Source organism: Dermacentor variabilis, chromosome 1, assembly GCF_050947875.1.
Source record: "Dermacentor variabilis isolate Ectoservices chromosome 1, ASM5094787v1, whole genome shotgun sequence".
In the NCBI taxonomy this organism is placed as follows: domain Eukaryota; kingdom Metazoa; phylum Arthropoda; class Arachnida; order Ixodida; family Ixodidae; genus Dermacentor; species Dermacentor variabilis.
In genome coordinates, this window is record NC_134568.1 from 36,287,442 (window position 1) to 36,311,114 (window position 23,673).

Below are 23,673 nucleotides of genomic sequence, written 5' to 3' on the forward strand. Positions count from 1 at the left end.
TTGTGTTTAGCATGTTGTATTTAGTTGCTTCGTATTTTGTTTATATTTCTATTATGCAGTGTTGTGATTCAGAGCTGTTGTATTTAAGTGCCTTTGTATATTATGGAAATTTCCATTTTCCAAATACATTCGTTTCATATTGTCTTACACAGATTGTAATGTATCGATTTCAAAAAGATTTGTAACTTAGTATTAGCTGCATTTTTGTTGTTTTCTAGTATATATATATATACCTTATTGCAACACGCCGTGTTTCAATGTGTTTCCATTTTTTGCCCAAGTGCTGTTACAGCTTCAAGATCCTCACGGCCGTATAAACCCATCGAGCTGTATTAAAACAGTTCTTGTTCTTTTTTTTTCACAGTCCTTCCTTCTATACCGTATCAGAATGAAGGCATGGCGAAAGTGAGATCCGGAAAGCGTTGATCCGGTACGTCGGCTGCTGCATTTGACAAAAAGCTAATCTAAATGCATTGAAAGCTCGGAATATGCGCGAAGTCTATGAATACATGCATGCTTCAGGTACCCTGCATGTCTAAAAATAGTGGGCGGTGAGGGAGAAAGATTAGGGTAGAAATATAAAATGCTTGTATATTATTATCGCCATTCACAGGGCCATTCTATCGGCATGCACATTGTAGGTGCTTGATAATCTACTCCCCACCTGACTTGCGTTTACGAGTCATCAGGCCCTGTCGATCAAAGAGCGAGAAAGTGCCTGTGACGACGATCCTAGCGTTAGAATAGCCGTTGCAGTTAAATGTCGCCTGAAGTATATAGATATATGCCGCATACTTTGCTTAAGTGAACGAATACTCAGCGGCTAGAAGCTGTGCCAAATGATCAACGTATGAACGATAACTTTGTTGGTGTAAAATGATCGACAGCTGCAGGTTATTCAGGCCCAACACGGGAGGCGCAATACAAACACATACGACCATAATATGTCATGCAACTCTTGTGCATCAGCCTTCCCAAAAATGAAAATTCGTTTTCCTGCTTTGGTTTGTCTTCACGAGCTGAAATATTTCTGCGCCGGTGATAAGTACGATGTATATGTTGGCCTGTTTTCAGAAAAGTGTCAGTTGAGTTCCCTATACACGCTTTGTTTCGTGGCGCTGTTTTATTCAAGAGGGTGCGCAGTCTGCTCAGAACTCACGAACTTTAACAAGGCGCACACCGCCAGATGTGTTATCATTCGTATTTATGCGGCATAAATTGCTGTTTCAACTGCGCCAAGTCGGAGGTCGTATTTGTCGGCACGATAAGCTAGGTACACACAAAAGACAGATGGTGTGGCGTGCCTCGGCATTACCGCAGCAGCAGGCCGTGACGTCGTAAATATAATGGCATCTGCTCGTGTCTCTCTCTCTCTCTCACACACACACACACACACACACACACACACACACACACACACACACACACACACACACACACACACACACACACACACACACACACACACACACTTCTCTAGTAAACGTTCTCTTACCGTAAAATTAACAAAAATAGGGTTTTGAAATAATCGCTTGCGCCTATACATATATATACATATATTCTTTTTCTTTAAAGTGATGTGCACTAACTAGGGGTAGACTGCGTACAGCACAGTGAAAACGAAACTATATACATATACGATTAATTCGCACTTCATGCGCGAAACGCGCATACACTGCACAATACTGCGACAGGGGACAGATGCAGAGACCTTGAGTATACAAGCTTTCCAAGACAAACAACAAACAGAAAGCGATATACGCAATTTTAGCTTGTACAACTCCTTCAGTCGTAAACACGTAAGAAAAAGACAGCGAGAAAATGTCCAGGCAGCAGAATCAAATTTAAAAGAAAAAGCCCGCACACACTTGAATCTGCGCCATCGCATGTCAAATTCTGCGCCTTTGACAAATCGTCTTGGTGCGCGTTCAGACGAACAAACAGATGCCCCTCTCATGTTGCTGACAAGAAAAAGCATCTGCAAAGTCGCTGACGTTCGCTGCCAGGCTACACAGCCTCTTTCCGTCCGGGTCATCGCAGAAGTGGCTGCAGTAGCTCACGAAGAACGTCTGCGTCTCCGAGAGTATCTCTAGTCCGCGGATCTTCTGCGGCAGGCGGTCCCTCCCGGAGCTCTTCCTGAGCGCGTCCAGTGCCAGCTCGAGCGCAAACAAGTCGACTATTTCCCGCTTTTCGCGCTCCGACTCAGTCAGGTCCCACGTACAGTTCTGCACCTTGTCCCACCAGTTGCTCTCGCGCCCCCTGTAATTGAGGCGTCTCCCGTGCTCGTCCACGGTTCTCACCAACGCTCTGGCCAGCTGGAACCCCAGTCCGCTGTACGCCATAGCGCGCGAGCCATCCTTCAAGTACGACGGCGGGTACACAGCCCACAAACTGATACGCATCCAGTTGAGGCCATAAACGTAGAGGACGTCGCTCAGAAGCCAGCGGTAACGTGCGGTCATGAGGCTTCCGTAGTAACGGTTGGTGAGAGACCTCCTCAGTGCCTTTCTCGACTTCATCCAGATCGCAAAAAAGTTGTTCTGTTGCGCCGGAAAGCTCTCGTACATGACGTCGAGCGTGTCCAGGTGGAAGAAAGGCTCCGGAGGCCAGAAGTGCCGTCCGGTTGTCGTCTGAATCTTGGCTGCAGCCGTGCTCTTGGTGGAATTCGACACGCTGCGAGAGTTCGCGATGGCGTCCACGAGCCCGAAAGACGTCCAGTTCAGGACGTCGGAGATCTTGTGGCGCTCGGGCGCGGGAAACTCCCGCGTGAACGAGGCTGCCAAGTGAGCGAGACCGAGCCACTCCTGCACGGTCAAGAAGCAGAGCGAGTATGTCCTCATTCCCTCGGTACCCATGTTAGGGAAATCGTCTAAGGCTGGCGTCGCGGTCCACGCGTAGACGTAAGCGAACATCCAGCCCGTCACGTTAAGCGCTCTGTCTGCCGTGATGGTACCCAACAACGTGAATATTCGGGCGAGGTACGGTTCGTTCGACAGCAGGACTTCTGTGTGTGAGGAAATGTTGAAGTCAGTGCTAAGGTGCTTCGTCAGCAGCGTCATCCATTCTGCTGACGAAATCACTCTCGTCACGTCGCCGACCTTGTGGAGGGGCACGACCAGGTCATGCTGCTCAGCTACGTCGAGGGACAAGACGGTGTTGCGAATGACAGTTTCGTCGCGACGCAGCTCCTCGATCTCTTCGTCATCCAGCATGAGCGAGCCATTTGTCAACAGCGATGACATGTTGCGGACGAAGGCCGCGTACGCGTCGTCATCCAGTGTAGACAGCTGCCGCATTCTGTGCCACGCCAGCGCGCCCATCTCGCTGAAGCTGACTACAAAGGAGCCGTCGATGTCCGAGTAGGCGGCGCTCACGTCGAACCATAAGGCGACTCTCCAATTGATGGAGAGGTCTAGCAGAACGTCGAAGAACTGAAGCAGTCCCACGTGCTTTGCTCGGAGGGCCTGCGCCGGCCAGGAGATCCCGCGGTCTACCATGAACTCTGCAAAGTCTTCGATGGCTTCGCTGGCGCCCGACCTGTCGGCACATTTTTCAAGGGCCATGAGTGCCTTCAAGGTGGTCGTCGCAGTGTAGTTCCCTTCAAGTCCTGGCCGGAGCAGCACGTGTAACACCTGCGTCAGGCGTAGTCATAGGCATTTAGCGAGTATATACAGAATTTGGAGGTAGGAGACCACGCCGCGGAAATAGCGCGCTGGCAATGACCGCAGCACGATTTTATGTATCAGAGTCCGGCTTATGGGAGACGTAGTAATGGAGAACTGACCTCCCGGGGCTATCTAATACAAGGTGCGCTGATATCTTAGTATACACGTGTCTTGAATTCCCTGACAGGAGTGAACCTGCCACTGTCGGTGAATGACCTCGCGACTTGGCGCTCTGCAGCAACATGGCCGCTGAGCCATCGTGGCGTATCTGCTAGCCTGAACTTCAGTACATATACTATACCACGTGGGTTTCAATGCGAAGCATTCTGTGCAATCTTCGGGCGTATCGAGTGTGTGTATCTGTCTGTCTAGCCTCCTACGCCGGTGTGCCTGGCAGTGCCTACCAACTTGAGCTGCTGGCTATATATGCTCATGTTCGCTTTGCCGGCATGGTCGCGGCGGCGTCATCATTCGAGCTCCATCGTCTTACCCTCGCCTCTGATTCTTGCGCGCGCCGAGCCAGATGGCGCGCATAAGAAATTCCGAGCATGTCGGCTGCGGATCACCGGGTGATGATTTCCTCGGTACGAACAGCGCTTCAAAAGCAAGTCTACCACCCCGTGCACGCCAATCGGCTCCTGACGCTCACAAAAAAGCTCTTGGAAGGCCGCGCACCTTCGTCGAGAAATGTGCCTACTCGGACATAGAGTTCCTCAGAGGTTTACTTGAGCACCTCAAGGATGGCGTCCTACTGGGGTACTATTTGGCGCAGAGGAAGGGGAACGTGTTCGCACGCAATGGTCGAACAGCTAGGCAAGCCCACGTTTTTTCTGACCCGCAGAATGTCCGAGGTCGGCGATGAGCGCCTGCTCGAAGTCATCGAGAGAGTCTACGAAGCTGGTCGAGAGGTGCCAATGCAGGGTCTGCGCCATAGTAAGCTACCTGCAAAATGCTTCCCATAAGTTTAATTACCACCGAGAGTGGGACCTGCATAATTTTGTTTTTAGCTGCACCAAATTTTTAAAAACTGCCTGTGGCACATAGCTCAATTTTAACCTTTGAGCGAAATTACACGATGAGGCAGCCATTACTTTTACAAGAAATCAGCATGCTTAATTGAACGATTAACATAATTACGCTAAACGACTTTTTAACTAATTACTTTATGGTGCATATGTAAATATACGGATTATGGCCGATGAGTTCGCAAGGCGTATCCACTTGGAACGAATCTCAGGATCTACACCAGTTTCGACATGGTTTGTAAGGTACCCGACGAAATACATCGGCGTCCCAGTTATTTTTGTGCTTGAATGCATAGTAATAACGTTTTCATAAGAGAGTATAGTGTAACAACAATGCACTTTTATCGCAAGTTTAACGGCCCATATCCCGTAACCGGTGCCATCCTAGGAATATGTTTCAAGTCGATATGCTTTGCAAACTCACTAGATACAATTCGTAGAGTGAAATATGTGCCGTAACCCGCCGTGGTTGCTCAGTGGCTATGGTGTTGGGCTGCTGAGCACGAGGTCGCGGGATCGAATCCCGGCCACGGCGGCCGCATTTCGATGGGGGCGAAATGCGAAAACACCCGTGTGCTTAGATTTAGGTGCACGTTAAAGAACCCCAGGTGGTCGAAATTTCCGGAGTCCTCCACTACGGCGTGCCTCATAATCAGAAAGTGGTTTTGGCACGTAAAACCCCAAATATTATTATTAATAAATATGTGCCGTAACGTAATTACTTAAAGAGTTATTTAGTGGTTATTTAGTGCAATTATGTTAATTATCGAATAGAGCATTTTGATTTCTCGTAGAAATAATGGCCGCCTTATCGAGTAATTTAGCTCAAGAGTTAAGATTGTGCTATCTGCCACGGGCACTTTTAAATTTCTTTTGCAGCTAAAAAAAAAAAGAGAGACGCAGTGTATACCGATCAAAAGTGAACCGGAAAATCAAACTTAATTTGGTCTTTGTCGTCATGCATGCCGTGGGGGTAGAACCAACGACACCTATTTCTGGCGTCAATTACCGGAACTGGTTGGTAATGCGACCGAAATAATTATTGTCGCTCCGCGGCGGGCGCATAAGAGAGTCACGGCTGTCAACGGTATATATGGACGACTCCGACATATTAACGCGATAGCGTTAAGGAGCTCGTGTCGCAGAAAAGCCGGTGTCGTCGGCGTCGGTGTCGGTGTCGGCGTCCGCGGCGTTGGCCGTGAGCGATAAATCCCAGCATGCACTTCCCGAATAAAAAACAACTTGCAAGATGGGCTCGGTGGGAATCGAACCAGGGTCTCCGGAGTGTGAGACGGAGACGTTACCACTGAGCCACGAGTTCAATGCTTCAAAGCGGTACAAAAGCGCCTCTAGTGAACGCGGTGTTGCCTTAGAAACGAGCTGTTTCTAAGGCTCAGGCGTGCGTCGCTTGCTCAGGCGCACATTTCGTTGTCGCGCCGAACGCTGCGTTGCTCGACGCTCACCGCGTCCGATGCGGGGCGCGTAGTCGCTGCGCCGTAGCCCATTGTCTTACACCCCTTGGCGGGTCGACGGGAACGCTGTCGCGTTCCACTCTTGAAGGCGAAGCTTAAGCGTCCTCCAATTTTTTTCTTGGCGCGTGCTCATATTATAAGTGCTGATCTGGATGAATACACAAATCCGCTCGACATTCTGCCAGCAGGAGACACTGCTTTTGGTGGCTATTTAAAGGTGACACGACGTGGTTAACCAACATATCCGATTTTCGCATTGCAACGAAATGTAATATGATATGTAATAATAGCAAAGTGAAAAAAAAAGAGAAGGAGAAGAAAAAGAATCAAGACGTTACTGCTGAACTCGCTGTACCCCGCCTTTTTCGTTTTCCGGTGCTGCCCTCGGCCGCACGCCGCTGGAAACGTGTTGGAAGGGTGCCGGGGGGGGGGGGTGGCTTTCGCCTGGTGATTTGTGCGCGTGCGCCAATGTCGAGTGTGTGCCGGTTGAGTGTTTCCTGGATCAAGATTAATTATTATTGGCCTCCCCAGGGCAACATATTTTTACGATATCAATTATATGGACACTCCAGGCGCATTTCTGCGCACGCCGTCACCGTGAGGTTCCGTATAAAGTCCAAGGGCGATAACACCATCGCCGCGCGCCCTACGCTGTATGTGCGAGCGAAAGCGTGCGAGAGGAGCCGACACGCCCTCGCGAAACGGAGGAAAGCGGGAAGGAAGCGCGCCGTCTTCGCCGCGCGCTCAGACCTATAACATTGCGAGGCACCGGAGGGAGGGAAGGGGACGGGCGTTCTACTCCGGCTGCAACTTAGCTGCAACTGCGTATGTGGTGCTGCGCGCCGTCGCGCAGCCGTATCATAAGAGCCACCTGTATTGTGGGCAGAGTCTAGATGCGTCAACGGCTCGTAACTTTGCGCGTGTTGTGTGTTCTCGGCGCTCAGTTTATGTTGGAGTGATAGGCAGGACGAAGGTCACTTCGCTCCCTGCTGCTGCCGCGCTTCTTCAAGCAAGTTGACAGGAGTGTACGCGCTCATCGAGTGCGATGTGTTCATGTTTGCTGTGCGCGCTGACACCATGCTTGTGAATTTAGTTAGCAAGCGAATGTTTAGATTAATACGGCCGATAACAGTACTATCCTTACTTCGTATGGCTGTCTGCTAATTTGCTATCACAATGGGTGCTTCGCCTTACGGGTGAAACTGCGACTTTTTTGTTCTTAGAAGCACGCTCTTGGGCTAGCCGACTGGCTGCCAACCCACTGATTTCTTTCTGCCGACGCGGCTGTCGTGAAATTTGTGGTAAGAAAATTACCGAGTTTTATGTGCCAAAACCACGATATGATAATGAGGCACGCCGTAGTGGTGAACTGGGGAAATTTGGACCCACCTGCGGTTCTTTTACATGCACCTAAATTTAAATACACGGGTGTTTTCGCATTTCGCCCCCATCGAGGTGCGGCCACCGTGGCCGGGATCCGATCCCTCGACCGCGTGCTTAGCAGCCCAACACTATGGCTACTACGCAACCGCGGCTAGTAAATTTGTGGTAGCTGATTTCTGCACGTGCAGGTCCTTTTACTTATCCTCCACACACATCCTTTTACTTATCCTCCACACACATCATTTTACTTATCCTCCACACACATCATTTTACTTATCCTCCCCACATTTCGCATATTAGAGCGCAGCTTCCCGAGTCTGATTACCGATTTACCGTAGCGCGATGCACTTGTTTACATCGGCCAGAATGGCCACCGCAGTCGCTTGCTAGAAATACAGTGGTAACAGTGCAGCGCTGACATAAATAATGTCCCAACATTGCAAAACATGCACATTCGCGCATGTGACTTGCGACGTTTCAATCTCAGACGAGTCGGTATATGAACTGCTGGGCCCCTATCTAACAACGGCGACCTGGAGAATCGTATATGATCGACACAGGTTGTTATTGCTCGATTTTGGTATAGCTGGTTCTCGCTTTTCGTTAAATTTATCGCATCCTATAAATTATTGTGAGGAAAATTGCTTGCACAATCGCCGATTATTTAAAGAGCGTGACTTTTCGCGCAAAAACGTGGATGCCAGAGAGAGGCGGTTCCTTACGCTGCTCTCCGAAGGCAGAATCACTTGTTTCTACTTTAATGTAAGGTGTCTCCATCTCGCGAATTAAAAAGAAATCTAAGCATAACAACACCTACACAGCAGCCCATCTACGCAGTGGAACTTAATTTAGGGGACGCACCGATAAGTGCCACTGGCAGCCTTCGGGAACAGTGACGTAGCGATGTTGGCACCACGCAGTGTCACTGCTTCCCGCTTATCACCCACCGTGGTTGCTTAGTGGCTGGCTATGGTGTTGCGCTAATAAGCACGAGGTCGCGAGATGAAATCCCGGCCACGGCGGCCACATTTTGGTGGAGGCGAAATGCGAAAACACCCGTGTGCTTAGACTTAGGTGCACGTTAAGAACCCCAGGTGGTCCCAATTTCCACAAACCACCACTACGGCGTGCCTCATAATCAGAAAGTGGTTTTGGCATGTAAAACCCCATAATTTAATTTATTTCCCGCTTACTATAGGACCATTAGGGTTACAGAATGGTTACCAAGAGAAGGGAAACACAGTCGAGCACGGCAGAAGACTAGAAGGAGCGATGAAATTAGGAAATTCACGGGTGCTAGTTGGAATCGGTTGGCGCAGGACAGGGGTAAGTGGAGATCGCAGGGAGAGGCCTTCGTCCTGCAGTGGACATAAAACAGGGTGATGATGATGATGATTGCGTGCGCACAGTACGAAGTGAAGAGGGGGTGATTTCAAATTCCAAGGCCACAACTCACCTCAGTGTGTTCTATGAAAGCAAAGTGCGGAAGTGAGTGTGTGAACCCTCCTCCTCAATGACGCGTCGACTACGGTGAATTTGGAGGCTCCCATTGGTCGAAGGTTGAACTGCAGTTTTCCCTCACCTAGGGATCTAGGGAGGACAGAGTGTTCTTAAGCAGCCGTTGTCGGCTGTGTGGTGTGCATTCTTTTTCAGTCATGTTAGACTGATGAAATGTAACGTTTTCCACCCTTCATGTAGATATTGTAAATAAATCCTCTATTCCTCGTTTTCGATGACAACAAGTCCCTCACTTCAACAATGTCCTCAGCGTGGATGAATCGGACGACGGCTTGGGCCAGCTACCACTTATTTCATGCCCGAGTCCAACACTTACAACGAACGTATGTATGCTTAAAATTCATGCGGGCAGCTTGGGAGGGCCGATGTTTGTGCATTTCAACTTCTAAAACATGTTACGACTCATTGTGCGTGTGACTACAAGCGAAGGAACTGCGGCTATCGCGTTGTCGGTTCGCTCAGCGGCCAATCGCGTGGGGTCCCACCAAACGACGGTCAGAATACTGCTTTTTTCCGTCGGCGCTAGTGGCACCAAAGCCTGTCACACTGCGACTACTTGCGGTCGTCGGATACGTTGTTGTCGGCAGAGCATGATAAAATTGTCTCTCAGGTACAGGGTCTGTTGACTAGTCGACCGATCGTTTGCGTCTTGTCGGTGTCGTATATCGGCCTATGTAGCGTTACCGAGGCTTAAACGAGTACACGTGAGGTCAGGCACAAGCTGCCAACGCCAGTAAAAGAGGGCGGACGTCTCGAGAAGGCTTTGTCAGCGATATGCTGTTTATTATTGGTTTTTCGATCGATATTTAAATTCTTTCAATCGAACAAAGGCGGCTACTATGTGGTTCACGTTGCATACCTTGAACGAAGAACGCACCGCTTCCTATTTTAAGCGCGGAGTTTCAACCGCACGCGCTGCGCACATTGTTAGCATTGCACCGACGTGGAACTATGGTCGAGTTTCAAAGCGTTATCCGGCACGGTGCTTCGCAGCAGTACGCTCCTGCGCACTCACCCCGATTCACTCGATCGAACCATTGTATGATCAAAGAGATAGGGGAGGAGCGCGCATGGACCCTCCGCTGACACACACACACACACACACACACACACACACACACACACGCATATATATATATATATATATATATATATATATATATATATATATATATATATATATATATATATATATATATTATTTACACGTGTACTTGTCTTTATCGGGGGACACGTTTCGTTCGCCGCCCAACAAATGTTATCGCATAGCGCGGGACGCGCCTGCATGTATCCGAAGTTTCTGGAAAGTTATCGATGCTTCTATCCGCTGTCTGTTGTCGCCGAACGTTGTGTTATCTGATTTCATCGCCTGACGCGTATAGTGTAGAAATTTGTAGAAGGCACGCGGGTCCCGACGATTAGTCTGCAACATTCGACGACTGCTGTATAAAAGCCGACGCGCTTCACCCGCAGATCAGATTTTGACGATCGCCGACTGTGTTCGCCGTTGTCGCCGTTTTTTAAGTGTAGCCTGTTTTTGTGGGCACAGGTTCGCCCAATAAAAGTTAGTTCCGTCTTTGACAGTATTGCTACTGTGTTCTTCACACGCCACTCCACGTGACAATATATATATATATATATATATATATATATATATATATATATATATATATATATATATATATATATATATATATATATATATATATAAGCTTTTTCCTATGATTGCGCGACGCCATCTGCACTATATATACATAGTGCAGACGGCGTCGCGCAATCAAAGGAAAAAGCTTAGGCTGCTAGGAGAGGAGGAGGAGGAAATGTATTTTTTTTTTAGCGGTTCGTCAGTGACCACAGCCAACGTATGTTTACGATTTAAGGCCATACGACGCGTACGCTTGCCGGCGCTCCAAAGCTCGCGCCCGCAATGGTGCGGGACAGACGGTGCGCGTCGAAGCGCGGCGCGAGCGCAGATACCTTCTCCGCACAAATATCGGTGCTCTGCCACGGCCTCACACACACAAAAAAAAAATACGGAACGATGTCTACCAAGGCGAGAATAGTGAGCCAAGTGGGCGCGCGGTGGCGCGTGTCTTGTAGATTCAAATCTCTATTCCTCGCGAGGCGCGGCAAACGCGAGGCACACGGGCGCGAGCTATCGCGCGCGGGAAAGCGCACGTGTAGTTTGGTCTTTAGTCTCGAAGATATACGCAGGTGCCCCCCTAACGGGCTCACAAGACAAAACTTTACTACGGTATTGCACGGCCACATACGCTTCGAGCACCCTCGTGAGAAAGCGAACAGACTCCTTATTTGCTCCTCTTTTAGAAACGAACTCTTACTTTTGCTTTCGATAGAATGTCCTTCGTAACCTGCATTGTAGCGATAGATACTACGATGTGAACCTTCTTTTAGCTTAATGGTGTAAAGGTTGCTCATTATTCGAGAGGTATTACAAAAATATTCGACATTCGATTCGGTATGTTTCTGGCAGTATTCGATTCGGCCTCACTCGCGCAGCCGCGGCCCTAAGTCAAACCATGCTATTATAATTCAGAGCATTGCATTTTACTGCATGCGGATATATGCAAAACTAGCGGGCACAATGTGGCTCCGTGGTGGGTTCAGTGACGTCACACGTCTTTTACCTACGCATTGTGCTTCAAACTGTGCATGAATTTGCTCACTGCTTAGTCCACTGCGCGCGCGGTAAATCATCACGCTTACATTAATGCCTGTTTTGCAAGAACGGTAATTTATGCATCATGTGCATGCTCTGCATCAGCATACGAGCTGATATAGTTGTATGACCTGGTGTTACGATTATTTCATACTGTAACAAGCATGAAGATGCATGCAGTGAGAGAGTCACGAGATATACTGGATAAAACACGTGATTCGGCTAATTGGTGCACAGATGAATTAAGGTAGCGTGAAGGGGACAAAAGAAAATTGGCGCAAGCTCATATTCCGGTAAATGCAAACTTATTGCATCGAATCGGCTCATATGATCACCATTGTTAGATAATTGTGAGATTATCCGGTTGAAACGGCCGGTTGGGTCTCTCCTTTCGCATCAACGCCGATGGCACGCCTCTCGCATCAATGCGATAAGCGCTTATAGAAAAACACGGAGGACGGGTGACCTTGGAGCACCACAACCAATCGCCCATAGTTAAACCACGCTTACAACTCTTTACCGTTGGGGTGTGCGAATATCAAAATTTTCGAATACTTAGCTTCGAATATCAAATTCAATATCGAATAATGGTGAGCACATTTGATAGCAAATTTGGTTATTTTAACATGTTGGAACATCGCAATTACATTGTCAATGGTAAAACAAAATTAGACTATTAAGCCGTTCGACTAAATGATTGTGTACTTGGCTCATGTTAACTTGGAAAATTGAATAATTCCACTGGCTGCCTCTTCTCGCCAACATGTGCTTTATTATACGATTTCAAATGTCCATAAAGCAGAGGCATTTGACCCTGTGCCAGCCGTCACTTATCCCATTTGTTGTCAAGCAATAAGCTCGGGATTCGGGGTGGTGCTGCAAAAGAGTGCGCCTTGCGTGTCCAGAAACCCGTGCCCCTTGCTACTAGAAAGGCTGGCTTTTTTGCGATGCTTTACTGTTCAACAACTAAGCGCGCTTTACAGGCAAAATTTCGTCCAGGAGCACGAAATTATCACAAAATTCAGCACAAAGTCAGACACGTATTCTTAGATTAGATAGAAACAAACACTAAGAACCTTGTTTGATTTGGCATAGGCCCCAATGTATTCGATTTGTTTCGGATACTCGCATCCAACCGAATATTCCAGAATTTTCGAATACATAGTTTTCGAATCGAATACGGCTATATTAAAACTGCAATATTCGATAAGATTCAAAACTTTCGAATATTCGCACGCCCCTGCTTTACCGACTGATCAGTCACAATGTGGACCCATCATTTCGTCTAAGTTTACATTTGGTGTCACATTTATTCTCTCAGCTGCGATATGGAAATCTGATACCGAGTTCAGATTTACTAGGACAGCGGGAAGACATGCTTATTAACGCTTAATTTTATTATTAATTATAATTAATATTTATTAATAATAATTATTTCGCATACATTAGACTTTGCCCACGCATAGGACATAACGTGCCCCCTATTAAGACCGAACGTGAAGTCGGTGCTGTACTTTCATTTCTCAGAGGACACAGGGGAAAACTATACGATCCTCGTATTACGCATTAAAACAGGAAACACAACGAGTATTGAGTAATTATTTCAAAAATTCCTAATTCTGCGAGAAATGTTAAACTTTCGCCACATTACCTTTGACATGTACCTCTATTTAACAGAGTGTGAGCTTGGTGTGATGTATACTTCTCCCAGCTGGACACAGGGAAACATCTGCGATGACGGCCGTACTTGCCCAATACTTTTCTTTTCCCAAGAACTCGTAATTAACTGACGCCTCTCGGCTTTAGCTAGGGCTGTGTGAGCAGTAACTTTTTTTGAGACGCAATCGAATATGAATAGTGCCAGTAACAAATCGAATCGAGTAGAATCCGCACGTCAGCAATAAAATGCCCCTTATTTTCTCGAAACCGTCACTCTGTAGCGCGTTCAGTTCATTGCTTAAAGGGACACTAAAGGCAAATACTAAGTCGAGGTTGACTGTTTAAATACCATTCTGGAAACCTCACAAGGCTTGTTTCGCGCCAAGAAAAAGACTTACTTTTACGAGTAAATTGCGTCTGAAAGGTCCGAATACCTTTTTTGAAATTCAAATCTCCCGCCACCCAGCCGGGGGAGTGGTGACGTTGCATACGCCATCACCGCCCTTTGCTGCCGTCAGTGAGAAAAACGGCGTCCGACAGACGGCGGTAAGACGGAGCTAACAGAGAGGAGGATTCGCCGCTGCAGCTGCTTTTTGGTCACGTGGCGTCGACCGCTCGGGCATCCCGCGACATCGCATGGAAGTTGAATTATCTGCTACTTGCATTTTGTGCGAGTTTCGCCAGCCAGCAAAACCAGCGCAGCACTACGCGATAACGAAACTTCCGAAACGTGAAAGCGTGGGTTGCGCAGAGTCGAGCAAAAACGAAGCCTTTCGACCGCCCGCGTCGTTGTCAAGGGTAATTTCAATTAGTTCTTTTTTTTTAAGTGAAATAGAACTAGACAAGTAGTATTTTATTTCGTCGTATAATACAATACAATGATTCTTTTTGCAACGAGTGTTTGAGTGCTAGTGACAGAATTTAACTGAGGAGTGCTTTTGTCATCGGGCAAGTACTAATCAAGTCCTGCATTTACCTCAATTTCTCAATTATTAAGGCTCTGTTCGCGATAATATGAATCTCTCTAGCTTGATTAATATTTGCCTTTAGTGTCCCTTTAAGCTGCACCGTAGAAACTTTCGGTGCACGTAACCCAGATAGCATGACTCCCATTAGCTTTAAATATTAAATTGCTGGCAGAATTTTATCGTCCATGACGACGGGGAGAGCTTGTAAGCGTTTAAGAAAAAGCGAAAGTTTTGGAAGTTTATTTTGGACCTTAATTAACACTTCAACATTTGCCCGCACATTACCCATTGCGCTTCCCCAATTCCCTCTAAATATTAACTTGCACAATGATCTAGTTCTTTTAGGACACCGCGAAAGCGAGTATGTATCATTATTAGTTCGAACAAATTTTTCATATATAGCATGGAGCATATGGCGCATTTCGGCCTGTTCAGGGGGTTAAGGCAAGCGTTATTTGCGGGACATATCACAATGTCCACGTAGCTAAATGAAAAAAAAATCGCAAATGAACATTTTAATTATTCATTTTAGGGCATAAGTTGCAATTGTGAAATTGAAGCCGACCAGTAGTGAAGTGATGTCTGCTAAAGAAACATAATAAGCGTCAATTTCGAGATCTCCGTCCCCAAAATATGCTAAAAGAGTGCATTGAATTTACTCTTATACACAGCCGACTTTCGCTAATTCGACCCTGTTGGGACATAGAAAATTGATTAAATTATCCCGCGGGTCGAATTAAACCAGATGAAGAAAAAAAAAAGCCAGAACACAAGGCTGGTTCATTTGGCAGTATTTGTCCTATTCTAACACACTCCGGAATCAAACGCGCGCCCACTTTCTATACGTCCAAACCAGAAAACTAACGTAGAAATGACAGTAGGCTCTTAAACAAAATAGGAATCTGACGTGCACCCGAATTTTTAGGACGAAGATATGGGCAAGGATCTAATAAGCGCTGCACAATGGCGGCCAGATTTTTTTTTTTTTTCAAGTCGGCTTCGCCGCACAATTTTTGAACGTCATCTTCGTAGCAGTATAACTGTGTAAGCAATAAAGTATACAAACGCCACGAAGGTCATTTTGGTGTCGTATTCGATTACACTACGTAGGTACTTTTCGGCCCATTTTTCTTGAAAGCAACAACAACATACGCGCGATAGAATCGGGTAAATACCGTTATGAGACATTGTGAGCTACGGTTGTTGCTGGAAAATATTTCTAGGGCAGGCCTGAAGTCGGCTCTTTCGGCGGGAGATCGCGTGCGTTGAACGCATTCGCTGCCCCATAAGCTCCGCTAAGGGGTCGCTATTGGGGTCACCATGGGGGTCAGGCACGTGCGTGGTGACTGGTCAATTTCCAATTATCTGGCGGAGGCCAATTTTAGGATCAAAATAACGAAAGTTCGGGCCCACAGCTATGCATTGGGGTCGGCCAGGTTGTGCGGTTAGTATCTGCGATTGCGATTGAAACAACAACAACAGTTAGTTAACCGGAATTTAATTAACCGGAAGTCCTTGACGCACACTTTTGGGTAGCTGCCAGCTGGAACGCTGTTGTATTTTCTAGCACACTTCAACACCGGATATCTTGAAAGCGGTGCTAGTCACGATTTCTGCTAAACAAACGTGACTTCCACGAGGCTCTGCTTTGATTACGCAATTGCAATATTCGCCCTAAAGGAAATAATTAAAACATTAATCTTTTCTATTACCTAGGTCGGCAATGCGACTTGTTGCGCACATAGGTGAATGTTTAAGTGAATATACCTAAAAAAAGTGGAACGATGGTGTCTGTCACAGGTGATAGAAAGAGTTATTCAAACGGAACAAATACAGAACATATTGTTTTCGAGCGCTTCTCGTCATACTAACAGATTCGATGTAAAACGCAGTTCAGCATAACATTACACAGATTGGTTCATGTGCAATGTCTGAACTGTGAGCTGAGCTAAATACCCAGCGAAGTTGTACCGAGTTAACTCCAATCCTTTCATCGCTTGGGTGCACCCAGTCCAGTCGTATCTAAGCAGCGTTTTTACATTTGCTTGGCACAGAGGGCTGCCACGCCCGCTTTTATCTCCAAACTTGCCGACAACACCGAGAAACACAATCTGTAGCTATCGTTGTCCGACCACTCTGCCGTTGTGCCCGTATCAGGGCCGGGGATATTGGTCATTGACCGAACACTTCTCAATAAACAAGACCCAGCTGTTATATCCCTATTTATTGGCACTCGAAACAAAATTCAGGCAGAAATTCCTCTGGGCGTTGTCTAAGTTTGCGTACGCATTGTGCCACTTGCTCATCTCCACGCGGCCCGGTGTCATTATCAATGTTATGAAACTTGATCAGATCAGTATAAACGACAGCGCTGCGGCGACACGAACTGCTGCGGACGGCGGTGCAAAGTGAATTGATGACGCAAGCAAATTATTGCAGGCGACGGCGCAAGGCGCGCTGATGACGTTCCGATCATTACGCCGTTGTCGTTCTTGAGCGCCTTACCCATCCGCGTCGAGCCATTAGCCAGCTTTAGAATAGCGTTTGTCGCCTTACGTACGTTAAAAGTAAGCACCTTTGGGGGGCGCTACGGTGCGTGTCCTTTCAAGTCTTAGTTTACCTTACAGAAACACAAACGTAAGGAAAACGTTATAAAACAGGGCGCCATCTGGTGCCTCGCGCCAAACGTATCCAAGCCAAGACGGTCCATTAGCCACCACCCTGCTGTTGCTATGTGGATGCGCCAAAATCGCCGAACGATCCCAGACAATGGACGTGCTATGCGCTCATAGCTAACCTTTCAGGCGAGTTTAGAGAAAGCGAAAGCTTATTACAATGGTTACTAGCGATCAATCCGAGTAGGAGCTTAGCAATCCCGAGAACGCACGTTGAAGCGGGAGCCATGGGTGCCGCCATGTTCGACAACGCTATTTCTTAGCGTCTGTAAACATTACGAACGTTAAACTCGCAAAATAACGTACGTTATCATAGCGCGCGTAAACCGCAGAAACCCAATAACATTCCGAGCATGCGCAGTGAGGACGACGCTATTTCTTTACGTACGTAATGCTTTTACGTTCGGTTGCGAACGCTAAACTAAAATTATCAATCGTGATCAACGGTGCTCTGGTGGTGGCTGAGTCACTGTAGGTGAGTGTGGCGCGGCTGCGTAGGCCATATCTTGTAAGCGATTTGCGAGGGGAGCAGAGTGCGCCGTGTGCTGTCAGCTTGGTGTTCGCTTTGTCCTAGCCGCTTAGTTCCCGTTGAAGCGAGAGGCAGCCCGAAGGTGGACTTGCCCGCAGCTGCGGGCCCTATCTTGAAAGCGATCGTCTTATGTGACGGACGGACGGCTTTACTCGTTGGGTGAGCATAGAAATGCTTGTGCATTTAAAAACAAAAGATGAGTCTGCACCTCATGCCGGGCTGCCGCAAACGCGCACATCTTTACAGATCTCTCCGAAGGGGACACTACACGCCCACACACGGTACGAGAATATATAATTTCGGCGATAATATTAGGCAGTTAAAAAATACTCACCGACGATTACAATACACGCTAGTGCGAATTTCGAGGGCAGCAGTTGTTTTGAATTCGCGATACACTATGGGAAAGAACTTGATCCTGAAGGACAAGGTGCTCTCGGCGGCGGCGCTGAGCCTCTGTTTGGGCAGCTCGTTTAGCAGCAGCTGCAGACGATGCATTTCCACAAATTGCGTGTCTCAATGTCCAGAAAGAAAGTGTGAACCCGGGAACGCGTGGCTCGTGCGGAACGCATTCGCTAGCGGCGGCGGCGCCGCAGGCGAAGTAGCGCATGCGCACTGGGTCCGAAGCCCACGCCAGCGTTTTGTTTCCGCGCTGGCCGCATGCCTGGTCGTGCCGGTACTCTGCTTTCCTCCTCACCCTTTTCTCCATACCCTCCTCCGCTCTCCTCTTGGCGTCTTTCGTCTCCCCGCTGCGCTCCGCGTTCGCTCTTATCTTTCGCTGTGCTCGTTCGCTCGGTTACGCCGAAGGCCCACTGTCGCCGCAGGAACGGTGCGACGCGATTTGCGGCGGCAGGAGAATTCCATTCGCTTTAGACGCCGGATTCCTCAGTGTGAACGTGCCATAAGAGCTTCGCTCTAAAGCTTCAAGTTCTTCTTACTTTATTTAGCAGAGGCCATGTCGGTTTGAATTCAAACTATGCGGGGTGTCCCAACTATTATGCACCGAGATTTAAAAATATATAAATACCGCGTAGCTGAACAGAACCACGGTGATGTTGTTTGCCGTGGCTTGTAGATAACCCAGATTATTATTTTTTTGCGTTCCGCCTAGTTACATTAGTCTTAATTTATTATTGAACTTCTCAAATATTATAATTAGATGAAAAAGTGTCAATGACAACATTCTGGATCAACATGAAAACTCTCGACAGAGCTTCCTGTTACTCAATACGTGCTACATAAAATTGTTTTTCCGAGTGTGAAAGAAGGCTGCGAATACAGGCAGAATTGCCGCGTGACTGGCCCATCGAGGCACTTTGCGTGTATTCGTGGGGTTCTTTCTTTCTCGGAAAAATGTTTTACGTAGCTCGTATTGAGCAGCAAAAAGCGGTAGCAGGAGTTTTTCATGTTGCTCTACAACTTTCTCCTTCACACTTTTAATCTAATTATAACATTTGAGAAGTTGACAAATTAATTCAGACTAATTATGTAATTAAGCGGAATGCAAAAAAATGTCTATCTCTGATCGATGGCAAACAACATTACCTTGGTTCTGTCCAGCTACGTGGCTTTTGCATATTTTGATATCTTAGTGCATGATAGTTGGGACAGCCCACACATTACGTTAGGAGCGCACACAGCGCCAGCTGTGTCGGCTGGTGTCAGCAGCCACCGTTGCCGAGTTAGGTCGGTCTAAACAGGCGACTGGATTTGTGGTAGTGACGCGTTAACTCGTTATTTACTTTTAGCGAAGCGTTCTTCGCGTTTCAGTTTAAGCAAAAAGAAAAAAGAAGAAAAGAACGTAGTGGTCGCCTCTTCAGTGCGGCTGTAGGTAAATAAACTTGAGCTCCACAACAAACAGCAGACGACGCGAACAGTGGGGTCACAGTTGAACTATACTTTGCCAGCAGCTGCTAATGCGCGATGGCTTTCAGACTAGCAAGGCCTGCACGAATAAGAAAAAAAAAAAAAAAAAAAACAAAGAAGAATCCCCCACGAATGTCAAGACCGTGAAATTCGCTGGTATTTGTCACAATGGCTACTTTATGCATGGAAAAACGCGGTGAGAGAAAAGGATGGAGTGTGATATACCGTGACACCTTTAAGTGCAACGTATATACCGCGACGCCGAAGGCAGATTGTAAAGGGTCGTCGCCTGAGCTTTGACCTTGGATCCGTAGAAGCGGTCCAGCGCATCGTTGGGGCTGGAAGCAGGGTCGTCCCCGCCGCACACGTACGTGTAGAAATCCTGGCACGGATCGACAGACGCGTTCAGCGTGCTCAGCAGACGGCGCGCGTGCTCGAGGCAGCCTCCCGTCGAGCAGACGTGCTCCTTGCGAGCAGCGTATGCGGGCACCTTGCGCGCCAGCACCAGCACGAAGGCTGCGAACACGACCAGGCACAGGAACACGGCCGAGTACAGCGTCAGCTTGGACACGGAGCGCTTCTCAACGCGGATCACCGTCGGCACCCACGAACGGATGCTCGGGGAGGACAACTGCTCGACATCGAAGAGGATTGAAGTCAACACCATACTGTCGCACTAACAAATAAAAAAGAAAAGCCAGAGCAAATGCAGCAGAAAAATGCCAATATAGTTCGCAACGAGGCTATTTGGAAGCTCATATAGGCGCAGAAGCTGACACTACAGATGAGTGCAGCCTCGTACGTCGTAACGGCGTTGCTATGCATGCTTCAAAAATACTTCTTTTGGTCGCTTTGTTCAATTAGCTTGACGTCGCAACTCGTAGCTTTCAGGTCCTCCTGCTATTAGGAGACATTGCATACAGTGTTTTCCCGACCTACGTCACCACTTTGTTTCCAGGAAGAACTGGCGGAAGCGGCATGCCTACTCTCTGGGGGCCTACATATATCGCCGAGGCGGTGGTGCAACTCTTCGAGAGGACAAGGGACAGTCGTCAACTAGTATCAGAGTAAGCACCGTGATCGTATTCGTGCAACGAATAATGTCTCCGAATTAATGTCTCCGCGCGCCGAAGGTGTGGCAGTCAAGAAAACATGGGAACGATGGGCTGTACCCGTGGATTTGCCTAAACTTCGTCTACCGTCTTTAGCACCGCGCTGTGTAGACACCTTAGCGTACGCCGCAAGAAACAAAATCTACGGCATCGAGGATTCGCGATGCGGAAAGCACGTTGCATGAAGTGCGAGCTGAAATGTTTATGTGTTTGTCAGCCGTTTTGGTAATTTTGTTTTGCGTCAATGGACGCTTCCTGGGCAGGACACACCGACGACAACACTGGCGCGACTGACAACCGCGAGTCGTCGCAGGCTTTCGGGCCGGCTGCGGTGGCAAAACGAATAGCCGTGCGATAGACCGCCGAGAACATCGCATCGAAATGCGATGGGCGCCATGCCTGGGCTTGTACTTATACCTTGTCGGGCTCAATTAGAATCGAAGCGCGCTTTGAAAGTTGAAAGGCACGAACTCGAGCACTCGCCAGTCACCCGCATAAACTTCGAGCTGGTGTCGATTCCGTTCCTGAACTGAAGGTTGAGTAAGTATAGGATGGTGGAAAGCTGTTCTTATAGTCGATTAGCCTGTAGACCATATTGGTTTGAAAACAAACACTCTTCCCAAATTCGCATGGTGCACACAAAAGAATCGGAAATCAACGACACAGCACGGTGCCAACATCCCATTTCCGCATAAGCTAGCTTCCCCTCGCACTCACCGGCGCTTCTTTAAATGAATTTGATGTAAATACATACCGGGGTCGGTCTGTACGTATTGATATGCTGACACAATATTTAGTTTTTTTCATGCACTGTTTGCCTCTTATGCCGAACAGCCAATAATAAAGGGATTGCCCTTTCGATGCAGCAGGGAAAACGACCACCTTATATACTCAGCTTCCAGAGCGCGCCGTTTCAGTTTTTACTGGCATCAGTATTTTCGCGAGAAAACCACAGGCTCCATAAATGAACGACAATGAGGACATATAGTGTTCATACAACACTATACATGTAGTACGAAGACGTAAACCGCATTCATGACGCAGAGTATGTACTGAGAACCAGCTGATTTATGCGCTATGCTATAACACTGGTATAGCGAAGGAGCTGGACCCTCATATACCGGCGCGAACGATGCGATGTTGCTAATCTACGCAAAATTGTGTGTCCTGCAACGTTTCGCCATTATTTGATGTAAGCGCTGCGCGGTTTCCACTGTACTTCAAGCGGACGCCGATCAGTGGCCCTACTCGCCCATGTAAACAAATCCGCCTCTCTGATCATGTAAGCTATCCTGAAAGGACAGAGACAGATAAAGATGGGATAGAGCACAGAACACACCGCGTTCTGGTTATATCTTTCCTTCCGTCCTTCTTGTATTTTCTGGAGTACGTTACTTGTTCACTATGAACCATCTGGTCCGTAACAGCTAGAGTACAAAATTCTGCAGTTTTATGGCCCAAAACCACGACCTGATGATGAGGCACACCGTAGTACAACGGGCTCCGGATTCAAGTTTGACAGTCTGTCGCTATATAACGTGCACCCAATGCTGTAGACGAGTGTTTTCTTTCTTTTTTTTGCATTTCGCCCCTATTCAGCATGCGGCCGCCGGGGTCGATCGGAGTCGAACCCGCGACCTCGAGCTGAGCAGCGCTACGTCATGGTTTAGAGGGACACTAAAAGATGACGCGCCTAAAATATATCATACCAATAAAGCTACTCTGTACTGCGAGAGTAGGCGTGACAAGCCAGAAAAGACGCAAAAACTAAAATCGGGTGAAGACTCCCGCATCAGCTCGCCATTACGTTCCTGGGCTTTAACTGTTCGGGCCTAGTTCACGTCTTTTTTCGGCAATACGTGGACTTGATTATAGCCTGAAGGCGCCTATTATAAGACCGAACTGGCGCTTTTGGGAACTGATACACTGCCACCGCAACGACTGAAATAAGATATAATGCTCTGATGTCCCCGACATCACACTGACGTGTACCGGCGCCGAAATTTCTGCACGAAATTAAAAAGAAAGGAAGTTCGGCCTTAATTTTTTTTACTAGTTAATCAACCTCATATGGCGAAATTAAATAAATTAGAGTTTCAAAAGAACACTTTGTCAGTCTTAACCGTTTTAGAGCTCATCTATTTCGCGTGCCGTGGAAACTTACGCGTCTGCGGCTGGACTGCGACGCGTGTCTAGGCGACAAGCGGCGGAGTTCGCGGTTCCGGACGCGCCCGCAGTCCTGCCGGCGTTCCCGGCCCGACAGCGAGTGACGCCTCACGCGCTGGGGGTGCCGTCCCGTACCGCACGGGCAGGTGCGTCTGTCCTGGAATCGTCCCCTGATGTCGGATGTCGGCAGGTCCAGCCACCTGACGCTCTCGAGCGAGGCGTTCCGGCGCAGTAGCGATCGCTGACCGTGGAAGCCGACGGTGTCCGCGAAGGTACGTCTGCTCCGAGGCTCCGGCTCGTCCGGAGGGAGTCGCCTGCCGTGCGTCGGTTCTTCCTCCTGCGACGCGACTTCTTGAGGGGACAATCGGTTTCGACCACCTCTCGTCGTGGTGTGCGCACCGAGAAAGCGGGGTCTGTTCGGCGGCGCTGTCGGAGGCGAAGCGCTACGCGAGCCCCGCGAGGCAGGCTCGTCAAAGGGCGCGGGTCCCCTTGGGCGCCGGCCACTGACCTGCGCTGCAGCGCGCGTCGAACGCGAAGGACCTTCGTCCGAGAGGCTGCTGTCCGAAGAAGCTCGCATTTAGGCTTGGGTGCGCGACGGAACGTTAGAAGGGGGACGCTACGAGACGCGAGCTGATTTCACGCGGAGTCTCGAGCGGCGGTGGGTTGGCTGGCAGAAAGTGAAGTGGCACAACCCACTACGAGCGGTTCGCCAAGGATTGGGAGGCATCCTAGTGGAAGAAACCGTAGCATACCCGTGGTCGTCTCCACTGACGGCGTGTCTCCGGCGAGACCTTCCTTTTATTTTACAGCGACCCCGTTTATGGCTAGGGTTCCGTGCATTCTTCGTGTCCGCCAACAAATCTGTGTGAGCAAAACCTATCATCATCAGCAATGGCTCGTACCCCTGCTTGCGCGTTCATCGCCGTCTTCCACCACAGCTGGCTCGTTGGCGCTC

General features: G+C 48.3%; 1 protein-coding gene across 1 annotated transcript; it reads right to left on the reverse strand.

Annotated features, from left to right (window-relative positions):
- Window positions 1–1,928: 1,928 nt before the first annotated feature.
- Window positions 1,929–23,295, reverse strand: LOC142572099 (neprilysin-2-like). Its single transcript, XM_075681003.1, has 3 exons — window positions 22,717–23,295; window positions 19,730–20,071; window positions 1,929–3,632 (listed from the first exon to the last, which is right to left on the reverse strand). The coding sequence occupies exons 1-3, from the start codon at window positions 23,293–23,295 to the stop codon at window positions 1,929–1,931; spliced, it is 2,625 nt and encodes an 874-aa protein (XP_075537118.1).
- Between the last annotated feature and the right edge of the window lie 378 nt (window positions 23,296–23,673).